Source organism: Peromyscus leucopus, chromosome 10 (genome assembly GCF_004664715.2).
Source record: "Peromyscus leucopus breed LL Stock chromosome 10, UCI_PerLeu_2.1, whole genome shotgun sequence".
NCBI lineage: Eukaryota > Metazoa > Chordata > Mammalia > Rodentia > Cricetidae > Peromyscus > Peromyscus leucopus.
The window spans coordinates 55,085,009-55,112,565 of record NC_051071.1 but is presented as its reverse complement, the minus strand read 5'-3'; the positions used below and the strand labels follow the sequence as shown (position 1 = coordinate 55,112,565).

Below are 27,557 nucleotides of genomic sequence, written 5' to 3'. Positions count from 1 at the left end.
CTCATTGTTTCTCTGGATCTGGTCCTGCCTCTCTTCTTGACTCAGATTCAAGACTCTCCTGTTCGGTATCACAGGTTCTCTTGCCCGTTCGTTCCCCCGGGGCCTCCTTCCTGCCCCTCCACTCACAGACTGAGCCCGTGTTACCCCTTATCTTTTCTTACTATCACTAAGACCTCAATTCAGCTTCTCCCCAGAGGCCTTCTCTGACCTGTATGAAGCATCACCCATCCTGAGCAAAGCACTGATGTCTGCAGAAACTATACCCACAGTGAGCATAGAGAGCTTTAATGGGCTTTCACTACCTGCTGGCCATTTCCTTCGGCTCCCTTAGGATGACCTGTAATTATCTTCCTCTACTCTAGAGAATAAGTCCCAAAGAGGGAATCCTATCTTATCTTCTGCTGTTTCTGTAATGGTTTTTAAAATGCCTTCCCATAGACATGAGGTATGTTGACTGAGCAGATGATGGGATTAAGTTTTGCTGATTGGATTGTGGTATTTGTGAATGAGGATTGAAAAACTTCAAGCCTTTTCCATGAATAACCTTTGGGCCTTTCTGTCCTTGGTGGCATCATGCTCTGTGGTATGAAAGCATGCTCGGGGTCTGGGCAGAGGGAGGAGGAAAGCTTAGGTCTCCCTACTTGGTAACTGAAATGAATGATGTCACTGGTGGCGGCACTGGTTACCAGCAGAAAGGCACGGCCAAGACTGCCCAGTAGCAGAGAGCTTTATTAGGAAGAAGAGGGGTGGGGGGATTTAAGAGAACCAGGCCTGGGGGGGGGAAACACATGCAGAGAAAGGAAAAGATGGTGGGGGGAAGAGACAGAGCAGAACAGAGAGAGAGGGTGGGGTCTGAGTCCAGCTTTTTAAGGGTTCCCAGTGAACATGCACAGGTGGGCTTAGGAGCTATACCACCAATGTGCTGATTGTGTGACCACAGCACTAATTGGACTTAGTGTGTTATGTGTTATGAGGGTCAGGGTGAAGCGGGCCGGGGAAACACATTGGAAGGATGATAGAGGTGAAATAAGAGGTAGATATGAATATATTTCATTGTATACCTGCATGAAATTCTCAAGAGTAAAGTTTTTTGGTTTTTTTTTTTTTGTGTGTGTGTGTTTGTTTTTTTAAAGAAACTGATCATATCAGTAGTTGTCAGGTGTCTAGCTGAGTACCAAGGGCCTGGGAATGGATGCCTGAGTGACTCTGGAAACTCCAAAATATGCTAAAGAGGTGTGTGTATGTATGTAGCACTGTGTGTTTGTTACACGGCAGGCAAAGATGTAAATGATAGAAGAATTAAATCTTATTGCAACCAGAACTCATTGCTCAGTATGACTCTCTCTCTCTCTCTCTCTCTCTCTCTCTCTCTCTCTCTCTCTCTCTCTCTCTCTCTCTTTCTCTGTGTGTGTGTGTGTGTGTATGTGTGTATGTGTATGAAGGAATATGATACCTGAGGCAGTTCAAAACCAGGATGGTGTTGATAATGAGGTTGGTTTCTAAGAATAAAGCATGGTCATTTAAAAGCATTAGAAAGTGTAGTGTGCAGTTGGAGTTATTACTCTTCATCTGTGTGTTTGTATTTCATAACCATAATGATACACTTCCAGGAACTTAGGATTCAGGGAAATAAGCAAATGAGCTCTCTCTCTCTCTCTCTCTCTCTCTCTCTCTCTCTCTCTCTCTCTCTCTCTCTCTCTCTCTCTTTTGCTGGCTCCTCTCCCCCTTAACCTATGACATAAGCAAATTCATCTGCTAGGAATATATTGGTTCCTAGGCTTTGGTTTGAACTCCATCAAAAGATAAGATGTCAGTTTAAAGGTACCAAGAAGGTTTGGATTAAGCATGGAAACCAAACTACCATTAAAGGTACATCTGGTAAATGTCAAGGCAAACACTAAGACACATTAGACAGTTACTTTCATTAGTAGCCTTTGGAGAAGGTGGTCAGTCAGGGTGGGGATGAGGTACAGATGTTGGCAGCTCTGTGGAGGAGAAGTGGTAAGCAGCAGACCTGACCTGTCATGGTCCCATGGCCAGGGTCTTCAACAGACTGAAGACTTTGGTCCTGTGGGTGTATCTGTCCTTCTGTGGGGTTAAGTACATTAGGTTGTGTGAGCCCAATGCTGCTGGATTCCTGTCTCATCCAGTCACCACTGGGTGAGTCGCTTCAGTTCTCATGAGACACATGGTAACTCACTTGACTTTCCAGATAGGCCAACATAAGAGAATCAGCTCTCTTAGTCTAGCAACAGTACTATAGGACCCATGGTTCAGTGATTTGACGCAGTTAAAATATGCCAGCATCCCTCACTACCTGCCTAGACCACTAAGGATCACTGTGAACTTGGGTGCCTTCACAGGAAGCAGGTGATCTATGGGGTATGTTGCTCAGTCAGCTTTCTTCTTTTGGAACACTAGTTCCTCTAGTTCCTATGACATTGTCTTGAATCATAAATTTATTTACAATTTTGGACTTATGCATGTTAAAAGTTGGGGGAATCTTGCATCTACTTGTAAGGAAGGGATCTGTTCTCAACATATTGCTGATCTGGCTTTGCCCACTGGTGAACTCATCAGACAACTGAAGGCTAGTGTGAATCAGGTGGAATGTTCGGGAAACTTTCCGTGTAGCAAGGGGAGCAGATGAGCTCACAATTGCACTGCCAGGAAGGAGTGACTGCTCTGAGACACTGTGGCAGCTCCCCCTTCTCTGAGACCCAACATCTGGTCTGAATTCATCCACCCCTGCTCACTCTTCAAGCACAATAGATTGCTTTTATCGCATACTGACTAAATATCAAGCATTTTATAAATACTTTGTATGCAGATGCTGTCATCTTAAACCAGTTATTCCAGGAGATGGACACACAATATTTCTGTTTTGTAAATTAGGGTACTAATGAGAGTAACCGCCTAATATGTCTTAGTGTTTGCCTTGACGTTTACCAGATATATGTTCAATGAGATTTTGATTTCCAAGTTTAATCCGGACCTTCTTGGGACTACTAATCTAGAGAAGACAGGTCACTGAGGAGACTGCAGAAACACGAAATCAATGCTTTAGGGTCGATTTCCATTGATTGCCTGAGTGCTGTGTGCCCTCTGTGCAATTTTATAGCAGGAAAAACTGCACAGGATGCTAGAGAGTGTGATAACGATGCATTTCTCTCTCCGAGTCAGCTTCGCTGTCAGCGGGGCTTCATAACAAAGGTGGCTTGAGAAGGCCTGGCTGACCTGGACACTTCAGTGAGAACTCATCCTAAAACAGTGGCTTCACAAACTTCTTCCTGCTTCCTGCAAAGGTGGCAAATCCCTCAGGAGTCCCTATGAGTCTAGATAGGTAGATTAAGAACTGCTAATAACTTTAATGGCTTAAGTGAACACATCACTAAAATACCAAACAAGCCCCCTGGGTTACCAAACCACTCCTCAGGGACATCATTTCTCTACTTAAAATAGATGGAACTGTGTGTGGAAAGGAATCTAGTAGCTCCATGCCGTCTTAATTTTGACCTCTCTAGGGTGGAAATGAAGGAAATTTCCCCTTTGGATTGCCTTTACTACACTATACACTGAGAGCTGAGTGTAAGTAACCCCCAGCTCTTTATGTGACCTTCATGACAGATGATAGGTTGCACAGACTGGTGATCCTTGCGGTCCCGGAGATAAGTCAGGAAGATCACTAGTTCAAGGTCACCTTCTGAGAGACACCAAGTTCCAAGTCAAATGCCATGAGACCCTGCCTTTAAACAAAAATAACACAAATATACCCTTATAAACCAGCTGTGGGGTGTACATTGAACAGCTATCAATTTGCATGAAGAGAATGTGCCTTCACCTCTAACCCAGGATAAGGGTGAGGTCAAATTCATGACCTACTGTCCTCAAAGTGGTTCAAATAAGAGCTTTGGTTCTTTTCTTCATGGAATATAGATTAATAGGTTATTGATATATCCAGACCTGCCAATTTCTACAGTGAGCTAAGCAATCATTCCAATTATAATAGTTACAAACTCTTGCTGTCCACATTAGCCAAGTTCTAGGTCTTTCCCACAGATACTTTCATTAGAGCATCCTGGGGATGTCTGAGGTTATGAGGCCTATGCCTTCTAGAACTAACAATCATTGGAGATCAGATGTATCACAGAAGGTGGTACTTGCCTTTAGACATCCTGAGAGTTATAGCTTAAGGTCTGTGTGGGTTCTGCATGTCACTGCCAAGCTCTCTGGAACTGTGACAGTGATGCTTGAGAGTGGAGGGGTGTTCCCAACAGTTCCTGCTTGCTAAGGACCTCACTGTCTACTCTGAGTGGTAAATCTCTCTCTCAGTGTTATATTTGGTCACTGCATCTCAGAGCTCAGTTATCACATTTGGTCAGTACATCCTGGAGCTGAGTATCACTTTTGGTCAGAGTGCCTGGAAGCTCCTGGAGTTCTCCATGAACCAAGCTTTACATACACCATCCTCCTCAACCTTTTCTTTAGCATCCGGGTATTATACACCTAGAACCATCCAGCCCCTTCTCCGTTTCTACACTTGGTTTGGAACATGTCACCATTCTAGACTTAGCCTCTTTTATAGAGAAGTTCCTTGTCTACACTTCCTTGGACCTCTGCTAATCCATTCGGATTGCTTTAATTACTCAGATTCTCATGTAAGAAAAAGAAAAGGAGTAAATTCCAATCCTTTTGACCCAGGAAGGTACTGTAGGAATTCTTCATTACAAATTAACATGGAAGGGGGACGTGTGAAATCCTGCTCATCTGAGACCTCAGTCTAAATCTCTCAGGAGGACTGATCCATTACTCCTCAGGGGGAAAAAAAAAAAATTACCAAAGGGCTAGGCTCTCAAAAATGCAATATTGTAAAGTCCCTTCTTAAGACATTGCTCGGAATGGCATGGAGTGTCTTCCTCCATCAATCTCTATTATATACTGAGGCACAAGGTCTCCCATTGATCTCAAAGCTTGACAGTTCAGCCTGTCCAGCTTGTTAGCTGGCTCTTGGGATCTCCTGTCTCTACCTCCCGCATACTGGGATTATAACTGCATTGCCATGGCCACTGTTCATTTCATTGCTGGAGATCTAAACTCAGGTCCCTACCCTTGCCCAGCAAGTGCTTTACCAAATGATCCATGTCCCAATCCCTGTGTGAAATTAGGATAATGTAAAAGTAGAGGATGAAGTTTGTGTTGTATCTAAAATAGGATGTAGTTATAGACCATGACTGTGGGTGAAACCGGCCTCTCTAAAACTGAAAAATAGGTAGGCTTGAGCCTGCCTTGGAACTGTGACCTTCAGGACAATGAGGATAAAAATGTAGCTCTGATCCTGGAAAGCTCTTAGTGGCTCCCTGCCAAGCAGAGACTAGACTTCAGACTGCTTTCTCAGCATGAAGAACCCTTTTTGAGCTAGCCTGAGTGCTTCCTCAGCATGACGTCCAGTCCAGCCCTTTCTTGCCTCAGTCGGGGCTGCTTCCCTGTTCCACGTCTTAGCATCTCACTGAGTCTCCTACCATATCTGTGCCCCACAGGCAAGCTTGTCTGTACCCTTTGTCACTAGCTCTCTTAGTTATCATTAGTATCTTTACCAGTGGGTGGAGAAGCTTTCTCTTGCCTTCCAAATGGGGCAGTGGAGACAACGACTTCTTTGTCATTTGGAGTGTATTTATTGGGCAAACTTTTGTTGACTACCTACTGTTTGTTGACTGGTGTGGTGGAGATGAATAACGCACCCTCTACAGCCCCAGGCTGCTCCTATTCTGGTAGGGGGAGACTGACTTTTAACCAGAGAGCCAGAAAACCTCCAGGTAAGTGTGCTGTGGGGGAGGAGTTAGTCCATGTGGCTGTGGACCCAGAGCAGCTTGGCTGCCTTCAGCAATGCAGAACACTTCAGAAGGCGGCATGTCAGCAGGTTTCATGGGAAGAGTTGGCTGGCACTGAACGGTAGAAAATGAAGACAAATGAATTTATTTTTTATTTATTTTTTTTTTTTAGAATGTTATTGTCCTTTCACTGCAGAGGAGGAAGAGTTTAACTTAATTCCATCCTGTTTGTTTGCTGAAGTTTGTTATGGTGCCAGGGATCAGACTCAAGATCTTGGCAATGTCGTCCCCCCCCCCCCCCCATTTTTAACTAGAAAATAACAGTGAGCTCTTTAAACTTTTTCTGTTCTCTCAGTTCTATGACCTGTATTTTTTTTTTTTTGAGGTATTCTCAGTCTTGCGATCCTAAGGATTACACTGTTGCCATGACCTTGGAGGAGCTTCACAGTTGTGTGATGATGATCTTGAAAATGAAGTTAGAAATCTTGCTTTTAGTTGGAGAAATGATTAGAATAGTCTGGTTGGTTGAATCATTGTGGATTGCCTACTTAAACCTTAATATTTAGCTTTTTATCCCCCCTATTTTCATCCAAAAAGAAACAAAAAAGAAAAAAATATTCAAATGGATGCTTAAATTTTAAAATGTATTTCAGATTACTTGTTTGAATTTTACCTAAACTGTCACATAAACTAGTCCAAAGTTATTGACTTGGGGGTATCTTTTTATGAAATGGAAGAGTCTAAGTCAGACATTTAGATGGGAAAGATGAATAAATATTATTGGTTTTTTTTTAAAGAATTATTTATTTATTATGTACACAGGAGAGGGTGCCAGGTCTCATTACAGATGGTTGTGAGCCACCATGTGGGTGCTGGGAATTGAACTCAGGACCTCTGGGAGAACAGTCAGTGCTCTTAACCTCTGAGCCATCTCTCCAGCCCCTATTATTGGTTTTGAAGTGGATAATTTTACATAAATATTAAATGGCACCTCTAGCAATAATATTATGTGAGCTTTACTTTTTGTTATAAAAGGACACTACATGTAAGGAGAAGTATGTGGCTCTTGTCAGATTTTACACTGTAGAAAAGATTTGAAATGTGGCTCTGGTCTGAATAAGGATAATACAATGAAACATTTCTTTTTTTGTTGTTTTCTTTTTTGAGACAGGGTTTCTCTGTGTCTGCCTCTGCCTCCCAGGTGCTGGGATTAAAGGCATGTGCCACACTACCCGACTATTGAAACATTTCTTGTCCACTAAGAGGCATGTTTCTTTCAGGTTATGAGAAGACAGATGATGTTTCAGAGAAGACCTCGCTGGCTGATCAGGAGGAAGTAAGAACCATATTCATCAACCAGCCTCAGCTGACAAAATTCTGCAACAATCATGTCAGGTAGGATAGGCTGGGGGAAGGCAGGGGAGGATGGGATGGTAGAGCAGGATGGGTGGGAAGAAAATGCCTACCAGGTATGGTAGCACACACCTTTATTCCCAGGACTCTGGAGGCAGAGGCAGCTAGATCTCTGTGAGTTCATAGCCAGCCTGGTCTGTATAGTGAATTCCAGCACAGCCAGGGCTACCCAGAGAAAGGAACCCTGTTTCAAAGCAGGTGGGTGGGGTGAGTTACCAGGAGCTCTCGGTTCAGTTAGAAGGGTCTGCCATTCTAATGTTTTCTATCCACGAAAGAAACGCTGGCCCTGGTGTGACTCATGCATGGTAGAATGCTTTGTCTACCATTTATAAAGCTCTGAGTTCAATGACCAGCATCACAAAACAAAAAGAAAAGAAAAGGATAAAAATCAAAAGCCCCTGGATGTGGGAAAAAGCGGAAGGGACAAGCACCTAGACTCCAGGAGTTTTGAATAATCAAAGCTGCCCCTGGGTAATTGTCTCTCTACACATGTTAATGTAGCAGTGTATTGTTTTTGCATGCCAAGTTTTAACAGCTTAGGAACAATTCTTGAAATTGTCTACCGAAAACTTTTGGAGGTTTGGTTTGTTTGTTTTAGCTAAAGTCTTAAAGTATGGGTTTGGATAGTTGTAATATAGCACATGTAATACAGCATGCTTGGCGAATGTCTTCCTTGCTGCAAATGACAAGGTTTTAATTTCAACAGTCATGAAAAGATTCCACATAAGCACTAGATTCTAAGTAGCTTTGGACCACATGAACACCCCAAGTGCTAGCTTGCTTTTCTCCAGGGGCAGACCTACCCTATTTGAGGTGTACCCGTTTACAATTAGTATTTAAAACATTGGCGATCCTCTAGTAGTATCTCTGTTGAAGAGTATGACATGCATCTTTAACTTCCCCTCTGTTTATTAACAAGAAGAAGGAAGGCCTGGAGGTTTCCAAGGCCAATGCGTTCCTGTCTTTATTGATTCTGGCCAGTGTGGCGTCCTCACCATGTTCCTAGCATGGCCCTCGAGACAGTACAGGTAGAAAGCTGTTGGCCTGGCTATCCAGGAAGCTGCTCACACTGTCTGGTCTTGCTCAAAAGCTGATATGTTTCTGTTGATGTTGTTAGTGCAGTATCTTATCTAAAATTGTTCTTCTCTGCAAGCTACTCCTAGTACTGTCCAGCGTGATAACTGACCAGAGAAGACAAAGGATGTTATGGAGAAACAAAGCTTATGAGTACATAAAAAGCTCAGTCTTGGCTGCTTATTTAGCCGGTTCCTTTCCCTCTTTTTCATTTACGTTACCGATCCCTCACTATAGTTTCCAAATTGGAAACTGAACAGATGTTGTCATCTGATTACTCCTGTGCTGGGAACAGAACTTTGAAAACATGGGTGCTGATTACGGAGGAGCTAAGCTTTAGGCTTCTTTTTGTTTTTGCTTTCTAGTACTGCAAAATACAACGTGATCACATTCCTTCCAAGATTCCTGTACTCTCAGTTCCGAAGAGCAGCTAATTCGTTCTTTCTCTTTATCGCCCTGCTCCAGGTAAAGTTGCATCCATCTTCCAACGTCTGTTCAAAGCTGATGTGCAAGAAGTAGAAAAGGCTTTATTAAATCTTCCACCAATGCCCTGAGGCTTATAGAAAGGCAGAGAGATTAGCTGGCCATAGTGTATATTCCCTACTGCTGGGACTGCTGCATGCCCAGAGTATCTGGCCTCCTCCACCCCTCCAAGCCTTTGGGTTCATGTTATTCAAACATTTGATATGGTCTATAAGTTTGATGGCAAGAAGTGTTCATTTTAGGTGTTGAAGGGAGGAGAGACTTTTCCCCCAAATTATCCAGTTAGTTTTATTTCAGTGAAAGTATCAATACTGAATGGCTCACTATAAAAATTATCACTTCCAAAAATGACTGCTTAAGCTGGGTGGTGGTGGTACGTGCTTTTAATCCCAGTACTTGGGTGGCAGAGGCAGGCAGAACTCTGTGAGTTCAAGGCCAGCCTGGTCTACAAAGTGAGTTTCAGGACAGCTAGGACTGTTACACAGAGAAACCTTGTCTGGGGGTGGGGGGGGGACACGGACATTTAGTTAGTTTTCACAAATGTTTTAAGAAAAAAAATGCATTAAAAAAAAAAACCAATGTTCACTGTCAGCAAAGGAGTTGAAAATGCAGCAAAGCATAAAGAAAAATTAAACCAATTATTCCAGCACCAGAGGCCACTGCTCTTAAAATTGGGGTCTTCCGGTCCTCTTTGTGACTGCAAGCATCATTTTCTGATTTAGATAACAAAAAGAGATAGTGAAATGAACATTGTTTTGTAATCTGATTTATCCGTATTAAATGTGTAGACATTTCTACAGCTATTTGTTGCATCTCTACGTCCTCACCTTGATGGTGACGCGTTTTATTATGTGCTACTTTGTCTTTTTTCGATCTTGCACTGCGTTATCACTCTGTACTGTGTATTTAGAATCAAGCAAATGAACTTGTTCGGCAGACACTTCACCCGGAACTAGTAAAGCCCGTGAGAAACGTTTGAGAAGGCCCTGTGGCTTTGTTCTTTTAGGTTTGTTTTAACCCTTCTGGGTCTCACTGGTGTTATCCTGCCTTTTCTCTTATTCAGCAAATACCCGACGTGTCGCCGACAGGTCGATACACAACACTGGTTCCTCTCTTATTTATTTTAGCTGTGGCAGCTATCAAAGAGATAATAGAAGATATTGTAAGTATTTAATCTTTCATATGTCAATTACTCAATTGTATATCTTATTTTCTTAAGCTATTTAATTTACAGTATAGGCCCTTTAAAATGCCCATTCAACTTAAAGATGAACAGAATTGCATTTCTTTTCCTGAAGTCAATTTCTAACAGATTAATATGGAGGAATTTTTGGCACAGCACTCTCTTAGGTTTATAATTCATTAATAAAAGAAATACAGTAATTGGCATGAAGAAAAAACTTGGACTTGAACATTGTTTCTGATTAATTGAAACAATCTCCAAATTAAATATAAAAGAAGTTATTCATTTGTTTTTTTTTATTTTTAAAGTTAAATATTATGGTTTTCACCTTATTAGATGCCTTGATTTCTTCTCATTCTATTTTAATACTCTGAGTTTCCTCTGCATTATCTTGTCTTGTTGAAAGACAGTAGCAGTAAGTTTGCTATTTTTAGCCTTCCATGGTAGAAAAGAGGAAGTCAGTTTCCCCTCATAAAATTCCCCCAAATAACTTTAGACTTTTTCCAGATTCTATTTTAACTGTCTTATCTGAAGAAGCCAATATTGGGTTTTATATTGTGGGTTTTTGATGATTTCAATTGTCTTACAGTACTTTTTTGCATGTCTCAAATAACCTCCTGTTGGGCTTTAGAAGAATCAGATTTGGGCCAGGGAGGCTGAGGAAGTCTGAATAAATGCACAGCCCCACATTTCACAAATAGTAATGTTACTTCTACAACCTTACTTCATTAATCTTATTAAAAAGATTTAAAAAAAAAAAAAACATAGCATCACATGGCCTGCTAGAATTGGAGTGATTGGGTGTTGCATCAGTGATCTCAAGGCTCTAAGTATCTAACAGTAGACTCCAAGGCTACTGTGTGTGTGTGTGTGTGTGTGTGTGTGTGTGTATGTGTGTGTGTGTGTGTGTGTGTCTAAGACACTGTGGTCCTCTTGACTGGTGCTATCCTGCTTGGGCCCACAAGCAGGGAAATTGAAGGAATTCTCCTTCCTTAGCTTGTCCCCACGCACTTCCATTCTTTAAGTTATGACAGGATTTGGCGGCCCCTGGAGACTAGTCCTCACTATAATTTTTGCCTCTTTCTTTGCCTCATGCACTCTTTTCTTTCTTTGTTAAACTTGATTTTTTTCTGGAGCACATGTGATTCATTGGGCGTTGTGCTATTGGTTGGGGGTTTGCTTGTTTATTTGTTTTTTACTCAGTAACTTCAAGGGTTCTCCACTTAAAGCATGAAAACCGAGTCTGGAGAGATGGCTCAGTGTTTGAGGTTGTGGCCTGCTCCAGTAGAGGACCCGAGTTTGCTTCAGAAAGCTCACAATTACATGTAACTTAAGTTTCAGGGGATCTGATATCCTCTTCTAGCCTTTGTGGGCACCTGTATTCATTCACTCACACTCACACAAGATATGCAGTCATGCACATAATTTAAAATATAAATAACTTTTTAAAAAAATACATATAGATGCTCTACTAAAGAATTTTTGAAAATACAAAATTAAAAAAATAAAGTCAAGGAAGCTAAGATTTTAAGAGATCATAGACCTTGTCCAAGAAAGTGGTGAAATCAAAATGCCATCCCAGGTTGTGCTCTCAATATGAAGAGTCACAAGCAGAAATATCAGTAATATTTACTGTGCTTCTGATTTTCTGTGTACTTGTTTCCTGTTGCTTATGTTTATTTGAATGTATAGCACACCTCTAAGGTATTGCTTATTGTTAGGATCCACAGATCACCCCCACAAAAGACCACACTACTCATGTATGCAAAGGCAAGAGTGTTTATTTCTCAAGAGAAGAATTCCTGCATGCAGGGGTCAGCCACACAATAAAATGGTGATGGCCCCCGGAGAAGCTCACAGGCTTCTTCTATAGACAGCCAGGAGGGGATTAGGTCATTCTAAACATGATCGGCCAAGCAAGTGGCAGCCACACTGATGTGTTTCTGATTGTCTGGGGCTGTAAGTGCCTAATCATGCCTGGTATGCCTCATCAGAAACAGAAATTTAACTGAAACTCAGGCCCATGAGAGACTGGGGCCAGGAGAAGCCCACTGTGGTGTCCTCTCAGTGATCTTCCCAGTTTCCAAATGAGAAAGAATAGTCAGAAGGGCAAAGTCACTTGCCCGAGGTCAACCCCCGGGAGCCAGAGTTCAATCATGGCAATTTGGATGGAGCCTTGTATGTTAGCCCTCATCATAGCTGCCTCCTCCACCTTCTCTTTGGTTTTATAGCAAAGCTATAATTTTTGCACCTGTGGTATCTAGACACTGTCTTTCAAGATATACAGTAAATAAAAGTATATTCAAGAAGTATCTTTGGGGCTGGAGAGATGGCTCAGTGGTTAAGAGCACTGGCTGTTCTTCCTGAGGTCCTGAGTTCAAATCCCCAGCAACCACATGGTGGCTCACAACCATCTGTAATTTGATCTGGTGCCCTCTTCTGGTGTGTAGGCAGAATACTGTATACATAATAAATAAATAAATCTTAAAAAAAAAAAAAGTATCCTTAATAGAGCATCGTGCAATAACAAGATATCATTAGGAAGAAGCTAATCAAACAGCTCTCGGAAAATATAACCTTTGCATGGTGAGGCAGTAGTGATTTCACTTGACGGAGTTTACTAGCGAACTGTTATTCATAGACACTGGCTATAGGAAGGAATTGTTTAACGTGTAGTGTATATTCAACAATGCAGTTACAGAAAGTTTGAAATAATATTCCTGAGGAGAGAACAAAAGAAGTAATGGTTTAGGTAGCTGGACAAAGAACAATCACGACTTACATATTTTCACAGAGACTATAAGGACAACAGAAACATAAGGGCCCTGCTTAGGTGCCTATCATTACTTAGGGTATAAATTAGGATGTGTTTAAACCTTGTCACATTGTTAATCAGTATGTCAGTGGCCTAATCTGTATGCCTGTTATCTACTTACTGAAAGGCTAGAGACAAGTGGTCCCCAGAGACAGGGAGAGAGTACCCTTGTTCCATGTGGTCACTTGGGGATGCAAACTGAATTGAATCTCTGCTGGGTAGAATGGTAGGGTTCATTGTAGCAGAGAAGGATGGAGGAAATAGCCATGGCACTTCTCAAGTGCTTGGGCCATCAATGTTTACATTGCTTATAACACTGTGAACTAACGGGGTGATAAAGAGATGCTGTCTTCACATCCATGCAAGTATAGAGCTAGATGTTTGTGAGGACTAGTTATGTCTTATGTCTTAGAGTTGTCTGTTAAATTAGTATACAGAACCATAAAAACACTTTTTTTTTTTTAGCAGAAAAGTATTAAACATTAGTAGGTTTCATTCATTGCAAAATGAATACTTATTCAAAGTCTATGGGATGCAGATACCAAATATCTGGCACGTGCTACTGAGTAAAAGAAGTCGGGGTGGAGCTGAAAATCCAGTAGAAGAGCTAGGTGGGTGTTTAGTAAATAATTAATTAGCAAAGAAAGAGGGTGCTAGATAAAGTGACAGGGAGAAGAAAGTTCAAGGTGGCTTTAAGTTTCTGATTTGTAAAGACAAGTATACGTGAGCTCGTGGTTCCGTGTCTGGGCTAAGGTAACAGTTTACAGCACAGACACAGTTCCAGCCCCTTTGAAGCAGAGAGAGGTGGACAGAGACAGAGATCGGGGGGAGGGAGAAAGGCTGTGAGGGATGGACTGTGGACGGGCCCAGGGAGAGAGCCTTGGTGTGAAGGAGTTGAGCTAAGTAAAGGATGTAGGAGTGAGAAAGGGCAGGAACTAAACCTTGATCATCCTCGTCTCTGAAGAAGGGACCCAGTGCACCCTGAAAACAATGCCTGGGAGAACAGGGTTTCCTGATCAAGGAGTCTGGGGCCGTCACTTTCTCAAGACACGTTACAGGACCTCGCAAAGACAGCTTCCTTTCCTCTAAATGGAATCTAACTTGTTATTTCAGCCTTGTCAGGGGAATTAAATAAAAAAAAAAAAAAAACAGCATTGTACATTTAAGAGTCTTAAAATTCATAACACTGTTCATATGATACCATTTATTGATACATTTTCTATCCAAAATGGAAAACAATAAACATCTCACCACCTCTCAGTGATAGTGAATGAATTTTGATAATAAGACAGTAGCATTGGAAATTAGAGAGTGACTACATTTTTTTGTGAATTTTTAGTTTTAGAAGGAATAAAGATATCTTCATCAAAATGTAAATTCTTTGTATTTGGAAAGTTAGAAACTGGACACTGACCTAATTTATTAGGTGGGGGAAGGTTGAGGACAAAGAGGCTCAGATTTAAGAATTTTTTGTAGGTGGAAACTAATGTCCAAGGCCACTTAAGTTTCATAAAGTTTCATTTCCTGTTTGATTTGAAATGCTTCATTAATTAGCTTATATCTCCATCCGTTAGGAGTCTAACCATTGTCTCTCATAGATGCGTATGGGGAAAGCATATGTATACCTTCTTTTGCCATCTAAATTTACCTTGGACTTAAAAATTCTTGGACCAAACTTATTTTGGATCACTTTTTCAATTTTTCTTGTAACCTTTATTAAGAAAGAAACAGCAACAGAAAAATATTTGGAACTTTACAATTGTTAATATAGATACAAAAAGATTTAAATTTTTTATTTCAAATACCCTTCTAGCAAATTATACTTTCTTCCGGAAGCAATAATATTCCCATGAGATTGCGTCACCATTACACATGTATTGCGGGTAGTTTGCACTGAGAAAGACTTGCGGTGTAGATGTGTAAGAATCATGCCCCTCACAGCGGGACTTCAGTGCTGTTTGTAGGTTGCACAGTTCAGTTCAGACTTTGATGACCTGAGTCTACACTGTCAGCTCTTACTCCACCGTCTCCGATACAGCGGTGGCCCCGAGGCGTGCCGACTCCACACGTTTCTCTTGGAAAACTTTTTCCCCTAAGCTTCTTCAATACCCTGTTTTTCCTCAGACGGAAAACTTAGGCACTTGTGGCATTTGTTCTTTCTTCTCACATGGAAGTGCAAGCCTTGGCTTTCTAAGATAGGATCCTTGAGCAAAGGACACGTTACACTCAACACTTCGCTGCCTTGTTACCTGAGTCTGGAGTCTGTGGCTTCCTCCATGCTCTAAGTTTAGACAGAAGCCGCAGGAGACCTCCAGTTGAACTACAGAGGAGATAGTGACTCCTAGAGTGGCCACTGGCCACGAGCTTCTCAGCTTTCCTTACGCTTCTAAAATCTTGGTTTATGTAACTCTCCAGCCTCACCTGCCTCAACTTAAAAATCACCTGCTCACCATTTAGTTTCTCGGGTGCTTCGGGAAGGAAGAAGAATAGAATCTATTACTCGGTGGCATCTGGTGCCACATGGGGGTCCTGTGGAGCAGTGAAGACAAGAACCTGGATTAAAAGGGATGGATGTGCTTGTTTCTAGTTGTCGACAGACATCAGCGCATCTTCAAATTATGGAGGATGTATTCAGCTTAATCAGATAATGAGTTTCCCAAAAAGCTGAAAATACTTCAATCCCATTATTAAATGGTAGTTATTATAGATAATTCTCCTGGGCAATCTTCTCTGTGAGTTATTTAAGAAATAGACTAAATCAGACTTTGGCTTCATTTTTTTTTTTCTGGTAATATTAAAATGTTCTACCTGTTTGCTATTTAAGAACTTTCTGGGGACCCCAAGCCTGTGCTGCCAGGGAGGGGCACTATATGACGAAGCTGTGAGTGGTCTAACAACACCCCCATCTATGAGCATAGAAAGAGAAAAACCTGGAGAACTTAAGTGAAATGACCTTTGTTGGTCGTGAGTACCATTTTATGCTACCAAACTTGTTCATTTTTTCACTGAGGTTTTTGTTTTGTTTTGTTCTGAACTTTAGAAACGACACAAAGCTGATAATGCGGTGAACAAGAAACAGACACAAGGTAAGGCCTCTATGTCTTTTTTCTTGTGTTTACCGTCTGTGCTTGATGTCCTAGCCTCAAACTCATTACGTACATATGATTCAGTTGAGAATACTGTATTGTATTGAAATACTTTCTGTCCCAGACCAGATTCCTTCTTACTTTACTAGCAATTATTAGCATAGCACTTAAAACCACAAGAATGATATTTTTTAAAAAGTCGCATTTTAATATATTTAGGTGCTTCCTAGCTATATGCTTCTGAATATATTGTTTAAAAGGTCTACAGTATTGTCACTGTGTTAAAAACTATTAAAATGCCTTCACTTTATTTGTGAACAGTGTTGGCTGTAGAAAGAAATAATAGAAAATTATCTGAAATTTCGTTACTGGTTTGAAAACCACTCTGAGTTATTCCACACGGGCAGATGAAATTAGCCATCCAAATAAAGCCCATGGTTAAAACCAGGCCAGCTTCTGAATGTGCATAGTGTTTTCACAAGGCCTTTGTTGATATAGACCAAACCAAAATGACCTTCAACACAGGCAAAGAAGACCCTGTCTCTCATGCTTTTAAAAAGTACCTAGAACTTGAAAGCAGACATCTTATGCTATTCCTGAGCTTGCTTCCACGGAGAGACTCCTTTCTCTTTGGAGTTCTCTGGTGAAGGGAGTGGGGTATATTCCAGCGTCAGCTAGTCATTAAACAGTATTTACTTCTGCTCCTGTGGGGAGGCCTTGTGGCAGGGGTTCTCAACCTGTGGGTCACAACCCCTCTGGGGAGTTGTTTATCAGGTATCTTGCATATCAGATAACATTAACATTCATAAGAGTAACAAAATTTCAGTCATGAAGTTGCAATGAAACAATTTTATGGTTGGGGGGGTCACCACACCATGAGGAACTGTATTAAAGGGTCACAGCATTAGGAAGGTTGAGAACCACTGCCCTATGGGAATTCACTCCCTCCTTCTCATCACTTCCTACCAAAGGCCTCATCTGCTAGATAGTTTATATATTTGAGGAGGGTGTATTTATTAGCCTAAAATATTTAGAGTATCTACTGAAATATAAGAGAAGATCAAATGAGAATTTTAGCTTTGAAGAGCTTACAGCCTATTTGTTAAGATAAGTACATGTGAAAAAAAAAAGAGCATGCCCAGTACAATATTAGAGATTTGGGTAGAAGATGAAGGATTGGGCTATGCAGTCTCAGTGACTCATTAGATTGTTGTGGCAAATAGTGTTTTCCGTGTCTGATGCCATAGAAACCCAAAAAGAAAGAAAATCCTGGAATACCTTGAGCTAGGTCTTGGATTTGGGGAGGACTGTGGATGAACAGAGAGATGTAGGGATGATGTTTTGCCGGTGGGTTGAGTGGGAAAGGGGAAGAGAAGACGGCCTGAAAAAGAAGAAAGACAGCTGCTGGGTTGCTGGACTGAGCTATTATTAGAGTGTCAGGTGTCCAAAGGAGATCCATAGCTGAGGAAAACAGACAAATGATTTACAGGATGGGCTCGTCAAATTTTATGAGACTTCAAATGCCAGGCGAAGGAGATTCCAACTTTCCTTGTGTGTTCTCAGCAGCTATGGCTAAGGTTTATGAGTTAAGAAAGAAGCCGAGGGAACATGCGGGGTCAAGATGGAGAGCAGAAAGGACCACAGGAGAGGGACACGGAACTGTTCCAGGAGTTTCGCTGCAAAGGGCAATCACAAGGATGGAAGGGGGGGGCGGATATCTAGATGTTTGGGGTGCTGGCATTTCTGACAACGTGCAGGTCTTGCCTTTGTGATCACATTGTGTAGAACAGATAGTGGAAGCTCTTGGAGCACAACTATGCAAGTACTTTTCGCCCCTTTGCATCAAAACTGTAGTCTTTTGCAAGCTTTGAAGGACAGCTGTCATAACGGTATGATTTTCGGTCAGCATACCTTCTGCCTGAGCGATGCTGATTTCTTACATCCCCACTTCCCAAAATGTTCCCTTTGGGAAGAACATTCTTTGTGGATTTGGGTTTTTTCCATCCTCTGCATGGGGTTTCATGCATCTTCCCCACTAAGTATAAATGAGACTCACTTAGAAAATGAAATATAAGGAGTTGGCTACAGAAACCAGGTTAGTCAGCAGAATACATGGAAATCCTGTATCCAAGAAATCAAGTTGATGCCTGAAGTTGTTTCCTGGATGGTTGGCTAACCTCTGCCTGGTTTGGAGCACTGGTACTCCTGGTTTGGCAGATGATGGGAGATAACAAAACTGTTTGAACAGGATGCTGTCTGCTGTCAGATAACTCAGATTGCTTAATATGAGAGCCATCTGCTGTCATTAGAGCTGAGTGAAATTCGATTTGCGTTCCTGAACCGAGGCAGTGGTCGGTGTGTGGGAGGGGGAGGAGGATATTTATGACAGGTAATTAATTTTGACAGAGATTTAAAGTATTAAGCTTAGATTTTCTAATTGTTTGCCAAGACGACATAATGCATGAGAGGATGCCTTTTACTCCAATGCCAGGATTCACTCTTGGGTATTCGTACTCAAAGGAATGTTCTCTCGGATTCTGTGTTAAGACACTAGAAAGCCTCCCCAACTCTTTCATTCTAGTCATCCCTAGAGACTTCAGAAACAAAAACATCATCATTTATTTCCAACATTTTTATCCACTTGGCTATGGATTGGTGCCTGTCTGTCACCTCATTTTACCAACTAAATTATGGAACTTGGCTCCAACTCAGAACTTTACAACTAGGCTTTACATTTAAGCTTGTCCTCAATATTTTTGGGAGAACTGCCACTTTTTGCCTCGGAGATCCGTATGTTGGTTAAGCAGATGGCTAAGTGATCTGGCTCATGTAAGTTATATATTATTTTCCAAGAACCTAGTTGCCGAGAAGGGGCAGGGCATGTATTGATGCTAACGGGTCCAGGTACACATGAGTCCCGGTGAGCTTTGTGGTCCATTCTCACCCAACAGCGGTGACTGCGTTTCTTTTTGTCTGTGTGCTGCTGTGGCAATGGTTTGTACAGAGGAGATAGGGGCATTGCAGAGGACAGGGCCATCTCTTGCTTGCCTCTGGATTTCCAGGAGCTTCTAGCCTAGGGTCCTGTCTGAGCAGGGGCTCCACTCACTTGCCTCTGGGTTTGTGTGTGCGCGCGCGCGTGCATGCGTGTGTGCGAGTGTGTGTGTGTGTGTCCCCCGTTCTCTAGATTACTTGACTATAGATAACAAAGGGAGAACAGAGAGACTGGGAGTGCAAGGAGCTTTCTTGAGAGTTTGTGATCTGGGGTGAGAACAAGATGAAAAGCAGATTTTATATATATATATATATATATATATATATATATATATATATATATACACACACACACACATACACACACACACACACACACACACACACACACACACACACACACACATATATATATATATCACTATGTTCTGGACTGCTTTACAGGCAGGGATCAAATATTAACATGCTGGGAGCTCTCACACTTCCTTACCTTCACTGTGAGGCATTTCATCAGCAGCATTGCCCTAGCTTTACTTCCCACAAACACAGTATCCATTTATCACTTTCATTATTCAAAGCCCAGCACATGGCCATACTTGACTGCCTCGGTTTTCCTTGTATCTAAATTCACCTCTACTTCCTCTGATTTCTTCTTTCAACCTCAGTTTTCCCTGCATACACACACACACACACACACACACACACACACACACACACACACACACACAGGTCAGTCTCTCCTTGCCTTCCCTGAACTGGGTTGTTTTCGCCAAGCTTACCTCTGTGGTCTGTATACTTGACATTGTTACTGTAATATGCACATTGAATCCAAACCCCACATGAATGTATGGCAGTGGTTCTGCTCATTCATTCTCTCTTTAAATTGTATAAACTGTTCTTCCATTTTCTATGGAACGCTGTGAGAATTTCAACTAAAATGGCTGTCTTATGTAAAATCATGCATGGAGGACTGGGGAAAGATGAAGCTTGGATACAGACTAAGGCAGTTGGGGTAATTTATAAGTTCCTAATGAATAGAAGTGCTATTTTAAAACCCCAGGTTTGGACATACTCCCTACAGGATGCTGTGCTTATGTCCAGCAAGTGGAGTGTGGGAAACAGAGCCACCTGCTGACCACCTGGCTTGGTTCTGCAGTTGGATGGAAGCCAACTAGAGTTAGTTTTCACAGTACCTTCTCTTACAATGATAGTAGGTATGTTGCGGAAAATGTGCCTCAGTTTGATGAACTACTCTGCAATTTAACTTTGTAGAAAAGGCAACAACATGAAATCCTTGTAACCTCCGCACACTGGCTTTTTAAAGATTTATTTACTTAATTGTATGTGTATGGATGTTTTGCCCATTTGTATGTATGTGCACCTGTGTGTGTGCCTGGTGTCTGTGAAGGTCAGAAGAGGGCATTTGATTCCCTGGAACTGAAGTTGGGATGATTATAGACCACCAACCCAGGTCCTCTTCAAGAGCAACAAGTGCTCTAAACTGATGAGCCATCTCTCCAGCCCCTCTAATCTAGGCACAACACAGACTAACTGTGTAAACATCACAGACTCACTGACCCCCACCTAGAATTTCCTCCTCAGGGCTACCTGGTCTTTTCTGATGTGGAAGTGAGGTGGTATTGTCAAGTGCACTAGCAAGGCCCTGGGGGGCACACAGTTGGTAGTTGCTTACCTCCCGCTGGAAACCACTTGACTTTTTAAAGTGCTCTGTAGAAAAGGCATTGAGGTGTTGTTTGGGTAATTCAATCTGAAGTGACCCACTGACAGGGCAGAGTCCATCTGCTTCAGTTCACTTCAGAGCTGGACTTAAAATAGCACCAATTCACTGGCCTGTTGAAAAGCAGAGCAGTGTACCTTCTGTCTCACTACGAGCTCCCCACATACAAATTATCCCTTGAGCCAGAATGTGCACCTTGCCATGTAGACATCAGCTTCCCTGTATACAGTTCTTAGATGGTACTCTGTCGTGTGGCTGAAAGTGGTGCCTGTGGATAGCCTGAATAACTTCAGACATCTCAAAGATTGGGAAGATCTTCAGATCATGTTGAATGTCTTAGGAACGTGTAAATGGAGCCCATTGGAAGTCCTCCAATCTAACTCTGGAGAGGGAGGTGGTATTTGTTTGTGGAGAAATGCAGCCCGGATTGTGTTTCATGTCTCCCATAAATCAAAAATGTACACAGAGAAACAAAACCCACTGAGGAAATTTAGGAGCACAGTTCAGTCATGAGGGTCTGATTTCAGAGTTGCTATTTTCCTTGCTCTTGGCTTTCCTTCCTGTATGTGCAGACCTTTCCAAACTTGTCTTTTTTTCTTTTCTTTTCTTTTCTTTTCTTTTCGTTTCTTTCCTTCCTTCCTTCCTTTCTTTCTTTCTTTCTTTCCTTCCTTCCTTCCTTCCTTCCTTCCTTCCTTCCTTCCTTCCTTCCTTCCTTCCTTCTTTCTTTCTTTCTTTCTTTCTTTCTTTCTTTCTTTCTTTCTTTCTTTCTTTCTTAAGACAGCATTACACTGGTAGGCACTTCTGGCCACCTGTGTTAGACAAACCCAAAGGAATTGCCTGGGGAAAACAGGTGTGGTTCAAATAAAGAATATTTGTTATTTCCCTCTAGTCAGTCTGTATTGAGCACCTTCCCTGTGCTAAGACCTACGCAAAAAATACAAAAACAGTCTTCATCCCTGCCTCACAGGACGGTATAGTAAGGGAGGAAAGAGAAAATGAAGATGGATATACGAGCCAGAGAGAGTTTTGAGGGCCAAATGAGAGAAGTGGGATTCATAAATGGCGTTTGGGAGGTTCACAATGAAGGAGTGTTAGTTGAGTACTGAGCAGAGAGAGAGCTTAGGATGCTAGCTGAGGCTGGAGGGCTACCATGGGCAGCTCTGTGGAATGTGGGCAGATGTGAGATAACAGCCTGGAAAGAGCAAATGGTCCGTTTTGACAATGGCAGAGATGCATGTCAGGGGAGCAGCAAAAGCATGGACGGGGTCCAGTTGGGGTCATACTTAAGAGGCTTTTGAAAACCCTGGTAAGAAGATGGACAGATATTGTTGAAGAGCATAAATATATTGTCAGTATGATTTTAAAAGACTGTTGACAGCTGTCGAGGGCAAGGCAAAGTACAGATGGTCTTGGTTTTTCATTGACTAGGGATGGGAGCAAGGGTGGCAGTTAGGAGGACGTAAGGAAACCGTGGTGGTGTGATTCACCTTGGGCTGGAGGTGGGAGAGGAAACCCTGGCAACTTCTAGTGCTGACAGCCAGGCCAGAGACAGCCCCCCAACCCAGCATCTCAGAAGGGGCAGGGCTTCACAGCTCTGAACTAAATCAATTTCAGTTTCCAACCAGACAATAGTTGAGGGTCTTTGACAACGAAAGCCAAGGAATTGAGCTGTGATTGACTGGTGAGGCCTGGTAAGGAGAGTTTTCTTGGAAGAAGTTTCTCAGTGCAGTGAAGGAAAATGTGAATGGGGTGTCGGGAATAGGAGATTGCCGGCCTGTGCAATCTTGTCCCCTCACTTCTCTGAACATTTGCTCTGGAGGTGTCTCAGGTTGGATCGTGCCTCTGAATGCCTCAGAGGGGCTCCTTAAACGTTGATTCCTAGAGTCACCTAGAGTTCCTGGACACCTGGCTTGGGATCCCAGAATGTCTCTTTCAAGACATTTTCAGAGCTGCTGGGGATACTGGCAGGGGACACACTTCTGGGTCCACTTTAAGGTTTTATAACTGAGTTTATAAAAATGCTTCTAGCCACCTTGATGCCAGTGTGAACCATCTATTCAAAAGGCATCAACTGAGGAAGTGCCCTTTGTCCTTTCTGTCAGTAAAGAAAACGGTTTGACCATACAGGTAGTGGTTTCATTTGGCCTTTATAGGCAAGTTTACACAAAATACTTACGTGTAATATCATTCTGGGCCACAGTGATGCTTCTGCCTTTGAACTCTCCTTAGAGTGTGTTAAGTGAGTAAATGGTGCTTTGGTATGAGTGTGTTGGATTCTTTTATTTACTCAGGTCTAGAGTCTTGGCCCTCACCATAACCTAAAACTTCTCTCAAAGGCTCACTTCCAGAGAGGAAATAAAACACACTTAACTTTCCCGTGTGTGTGTGTGTGTGTGTGTGTGTGTGTGTGTGTGTGTGTATGTGTGTTCTCCACTCTCTGTGATACAGTTTAGAAAGATCTTCTTTCTACCTACCTTATGAAGTGACTGACTGCCCAGGGAAGGGCGGCCAGTGACTTCCAGAGACATCCCTAGTGACACATCTCTTTAATTGAGGAGGTGGGTGGCATCCTCTCTCTTGGAAGCTGTGAGCACGTAAATGAGCCAGGCTGCAATGTCTGACTCCTCCAGGCCTTGGGCGAGCAAGGGCCCAGGTACACTTAACAGAATGTTTGCCTTTCACAGAAGAAGCCCACTACAACAGAGCTGCTAGCCGGTCTACCGCTAGGTAAAAGCAGGCTCCTTTGAAGTGTTTGTTTAACGTCTGAGCCCTCCCGTGCATGCTGTCACACTAATTAGGTTGTGTGGAAACTGTAGCAGGTGTGTTTGGATGGCACAAGAGAGAGGTGGAGGAGTCCCACGTCTCAGAATGAGCTGTCAAAGCACCTAGCGGCCATTGAGGATTCCTTCCTCCCTCGGGCTCACACGCCTTCGTCATCTCCAAGGGAGGCAGAGGGGGAGTGTGGGGGTGCTGTTACCTTTGGACCAACAAAACTAAATAGAGCCTTGGCAAAGGCCCCCCCGCAGTATTTCCTGCTTGGGAGGAGGTAGAGGAGGCTGCAGATGAAAGATAACAAGGTTCTTGGCTCCTGCGCCAGCACGGTGGGTGTGATGGTGCTTGTTTTAATTGTTCTAAGGGTTACATGGTAGGAACCAAAAGAAGGACAGAAGTGAACTATGACTGACAGATGTCCTTGGCGGGTGCTCAAGCCTCGATTTCCTTAAATACTTCCATGTGGTGGCTGATATTTTTTAACTTCATATTCTGTACTGTTCTCAGAGCTGGAAATCTGGGTAGCAGCAGGCTGTGTGTTTCCTTTATGTCTGCTTTTGTATTTCACGGGCAGAAGAAATGGGAGAAAGGGTGAGGGGAAATGTCCTCATGTCTGCCTAGTCTCCTAGTACTGGAGACCCATGGAACAACTGTTGAAGAACGGGGTCCTGCTGCAAATTCAGAGCATACTGTTCGGTTAGGCTCCTAACAGCACTGAGACTTAATGGTAATAGACGCATGGATTAATCCAAGCCCCTGCAGACTCTGGAATAAACAAGTGTTTACTACACTGACACAGTTGAAGTGGTTTATGCCTTCTCAGGGTCATGGTCAGTGCAGAGAAACTTCACTCGTTGCTGGTGAGTGTGAACGGCCCTGGATGCCTGAGGCTGAAGTCTGACTGTATCGGATAAACAGTAAACACAGACTAGCCACAGGGAGTCAGCAGCGCACACATCTAGATACACCAGTGCAGACATGATAGATACACTCATGCAGGTGTAGTTCAGTGTTGCCTGGCCGTGATGTAGACAGAGAGGAAGCCGGAATTTCATTTCAGGGGAGTTGTCGACTGTGTGGTGATAGTGTATTGTCTCCAGAGCACCTGTCCGGTGAGTCTGAGCCTTGACCCAGATCATGGCAGGATGGACTAATGATTGGCATGTGCTAGTTACCATTGGAACCTCCTATTCCCTGTACCCAACAGCAGCTTGAGAAATGGTGCTTGGGAAATTGTTCCGTAGGGAAAGGTATGCACGGATTCCTATGTTTTCGAGGTGAAATTAGTAGATAGGATTTTTCTTTTTTTAATGTATCAGTTGAAGGCTGTATATAGACTGATAACTCGCCTCATTTCACCAGTTGTGGTCTGACTTGATCAGCTAGTGAATGTCTACCATGGAAACTTCTACCCAGGCTTCCCTGGAACCCAGAATTTTGTATCTACCAGGGAAGTTCAAAAGCCATGTTTTACGGCAATCACAGGGACTCTAGGAAGCTGTGCCTGGGCATCTCTGAGGCTCCGGGTACTTTCCTGGCCTCCCCTTTTGTGTAGCAGCACATCCTCTCCCACGACTAGACACCTGTGTGAGCATGGTCTGTGTGGATTGAACTCAGGTGTGGTCAGTCCCTTACCCACTGAACCATCTTATTGGCCCTCTGCTTCGCTACCTAAACTATTGTCAGTCACACGGCCATACTATGCAGTGTTGGTCAAAAGTCAGTTGGCCCTGTGTTTTTATTTATATCCTTATCAAGTGTAAAAATCTAGTTGTGGAGAAATACATATTTTTTATTTATTTTTTTTTTTATGAAAGCAAGTGTGTCTTCAGGTTCGAAGGCGCACATGATCATAGTTCTGAGGTGAGGAGAAACTGCCGGCCTTTCCTTGGTGAATCTGTCCACCTTGCTACAAGTTGATTTCTAATTGATGAAATCTGTCACTGATAGCCAGACATGGTGGTTCGTGACCAATCCCAATACTTCGGAGGTAGAGGCAAAAGGATGAAAAGTTTAAGTTAAGTTACAGCCCCTGCTTGTAACAACTTCAAGTTTAGCCCTACTCTACATGAAATTCTGTCTCTAAAAACAACAACAACCAATGCTGGGCGTGGTGGCACCTGCATTTAATCCCAGAAGTCTGGAAGCAAAGCCAGCAGATCTGAGTTCAAGGTCAGCCTGGTCTACATAGCAAGTTTCAGCTCAGCCCAGGTTGTATAGTGAGACCCTGTCTCCAAAATAAAAGGTGGGGGATGATTCAGCGGGTAAGGTGCCTACCACCAAACCCGAGTACCGAGTTCAGTACACCGGGCCGCCGGCATGGTGGAATGAGAGAGCCACCTCTCATAAGTTGACCCCTGATCTCCACACAAGTGCCATGACCCAGGTGTACATACACATAAAAGTTAATGTAATAATTTTAAAAAAAACAAAGGGGAGTGGGGGATAAAATGTCATTGGCTAGCACCATATTTTAAGCTTTCGTAGGTATGTAAATTTTTGCAGTCGTCTATACCGTATTTTCCAATTACCTCTTCTTCAGTATATAAACCCACAGGAAGCATTGGTGTGGAGAGAATGTAGCATTGCTGCCATGGGGTGGAGGCAGAGATCCCAGCAAGATCGAAAGCAGTGGTTAAAGAAAGGTTGGAAGGAAGTGAGCAGGCTCAGGGCAGGAGACAGGAAGCTGACCTGCAAGACCTCGCTAGAAGCCTGTTGGACACTTGTTACGCAGACTGGAACCAGAAGAGTGGGCTGGGGCCATTTTCACATGTGAAGTAGCAAACATCTGCTCAAGTGGCATCCATTCAAGCACCCTGGTTTAGGGGGCAGAACTGGAGGGGTGGTCCCCGCGCTGACGTCAGAAGACGGAGTGTGTTACCTCATCTCCTGTTACATAACACTTTCAACTGCGTGCCTCGGGAGTCCTTTTAGCAACTTACAAAACTGAGAAATCTATTTTAAGCAAATGTCTAAAGAGCTCATTGCGTATTTGTGTGGCTATTTTTATTCAGTTATCACTTAGCTGCCGAAATAGTCCCCATCTTAAAGTGGGCAACCCTGGGGCCTCAGATGATCCAGGGAGATTGTGCATCCACCACACCACATTTTCAGAACTCCCTAAAGAAACCCAGCCCCTGCTGTCCTGTTCTTTGAGCCTGGCAACTGCTAATCTGCATTCTGTCTCCATGGATTTGTCTATTCTAAGTACTTTATATAAGTGTGATCATACAGTCTCTGGCCCTGTTTACCTGCTGTCTTTCACATGACATGTCTTCAGGGTCCATCCACATCATCTTAGCTATTCATTCCTTTCTGTGACATGTAGCACACTATTAAATGGATAGTCCACGTTGTACTCATCTGGACAGCAGTTGATGTACATCTAGGTGACTTCCACTTTGGGGTTAATATAAGTAATGCTGCAGAGAACTCCCACACACAAACTGTATGTGAAATAACTTTTCTCTTCTCTCGGGGCTACATACCCAAGAGTGGGATTTCAGGGTCCAGTGGTAATTATGTGTTTAACTTTTTGAGAAACAGCTAAAGTAGTTTCTTCTACAACTGTATATTAAATGGTATGTGCATCTTATTTTTAATATGACATTTACTAGGGAGTGGGGTTCCACCATCAATACATCTGTGTAACTGCTGTTCTGACTTCTTCTGGTCTCAAAGACAAGGGAATACCAGTGACCACAGCATTCCACCTAGCAAGTACTTTGCAGGTACTTTCATGTGGCAGTGTTGTAACCCTGGACATACTAGAGTGAGCAGAATAGAGGGGGTTGCCACTTTGATGGCTCTTACCTTCTGGGGAAGAAACAGCCCCTCCCCAAACTACATATCTAAGTAAGACTGGGATCCGTCCTCTAAAGGAAACGGAGTCTTGGGATAGTGATAAAGGACCAAGTATCCACAGAGGTTCCCTGAGAAGGTTGTGTGAAAGCTGGGGTAAAGACAGGTAGGTTAACTTGATGGGGTTGGAGGAGCGCTCCAGACACAGAATCCTGCACAAAGGAGCCAAGAAAGAGCACGGTGCTTTGGCCGCAGAGAGCACAGGGAGGGTGTGAAGGGAATGGCAGGAAGTGAAGATGGGAAGCCAACGGTGGCTGCGTCATAAAAGGTCTTTTATGGAGATGAGGGGGATGGGCTCTGTTGGTAAATTTCT

General features: G+C 42.9%; 1 protein-coding gene across 6 annotated transcripts in view; it reads left to right on the top strand.

Annotated features, from left to right (window-relative positions):
* The window catches only part of Atp8a1 (ATPase phospholipid transporting 8A1), a 228,809-nt gene that overhangs the window by 23,955 nt on the left and 177,297 nt on the right, over positions 1-27,557 (top strand). For 2 of the 6 annotated variants that reach the window (XM_028882275.2, XM_028882276.2), the window contains exons 1-5: positions 4,935-5,813; positions 7,109-7,223; positions 8,681-8,780; positions 9,862-9,960; positions 15,837-15,882. In XM_028882275.2, the coding sequence (XP_028738108.1) occupies positions 5,726-5,813; positions 7,109-7,223; positions 8,681-8,780; positions 9,862-9,960; positions 15,837-15,882 (448 nt within the window). In that variant the 5' untranslated portion in view covers positions 4,935-5,725. Of the gene's footprint in view, positions 1-4,934; positions 5,814-7,108; positions 7,224-8,680; positions 8,781-9,861; positions 9,961-15,836; positions 15,883-27,557 lie in introns of those variants that run through there. The other 4 variants (XM_028882278.2, XM_028882279.2, XM_028882277.2 and 1 more) reach the window with 3 other exon arrangements.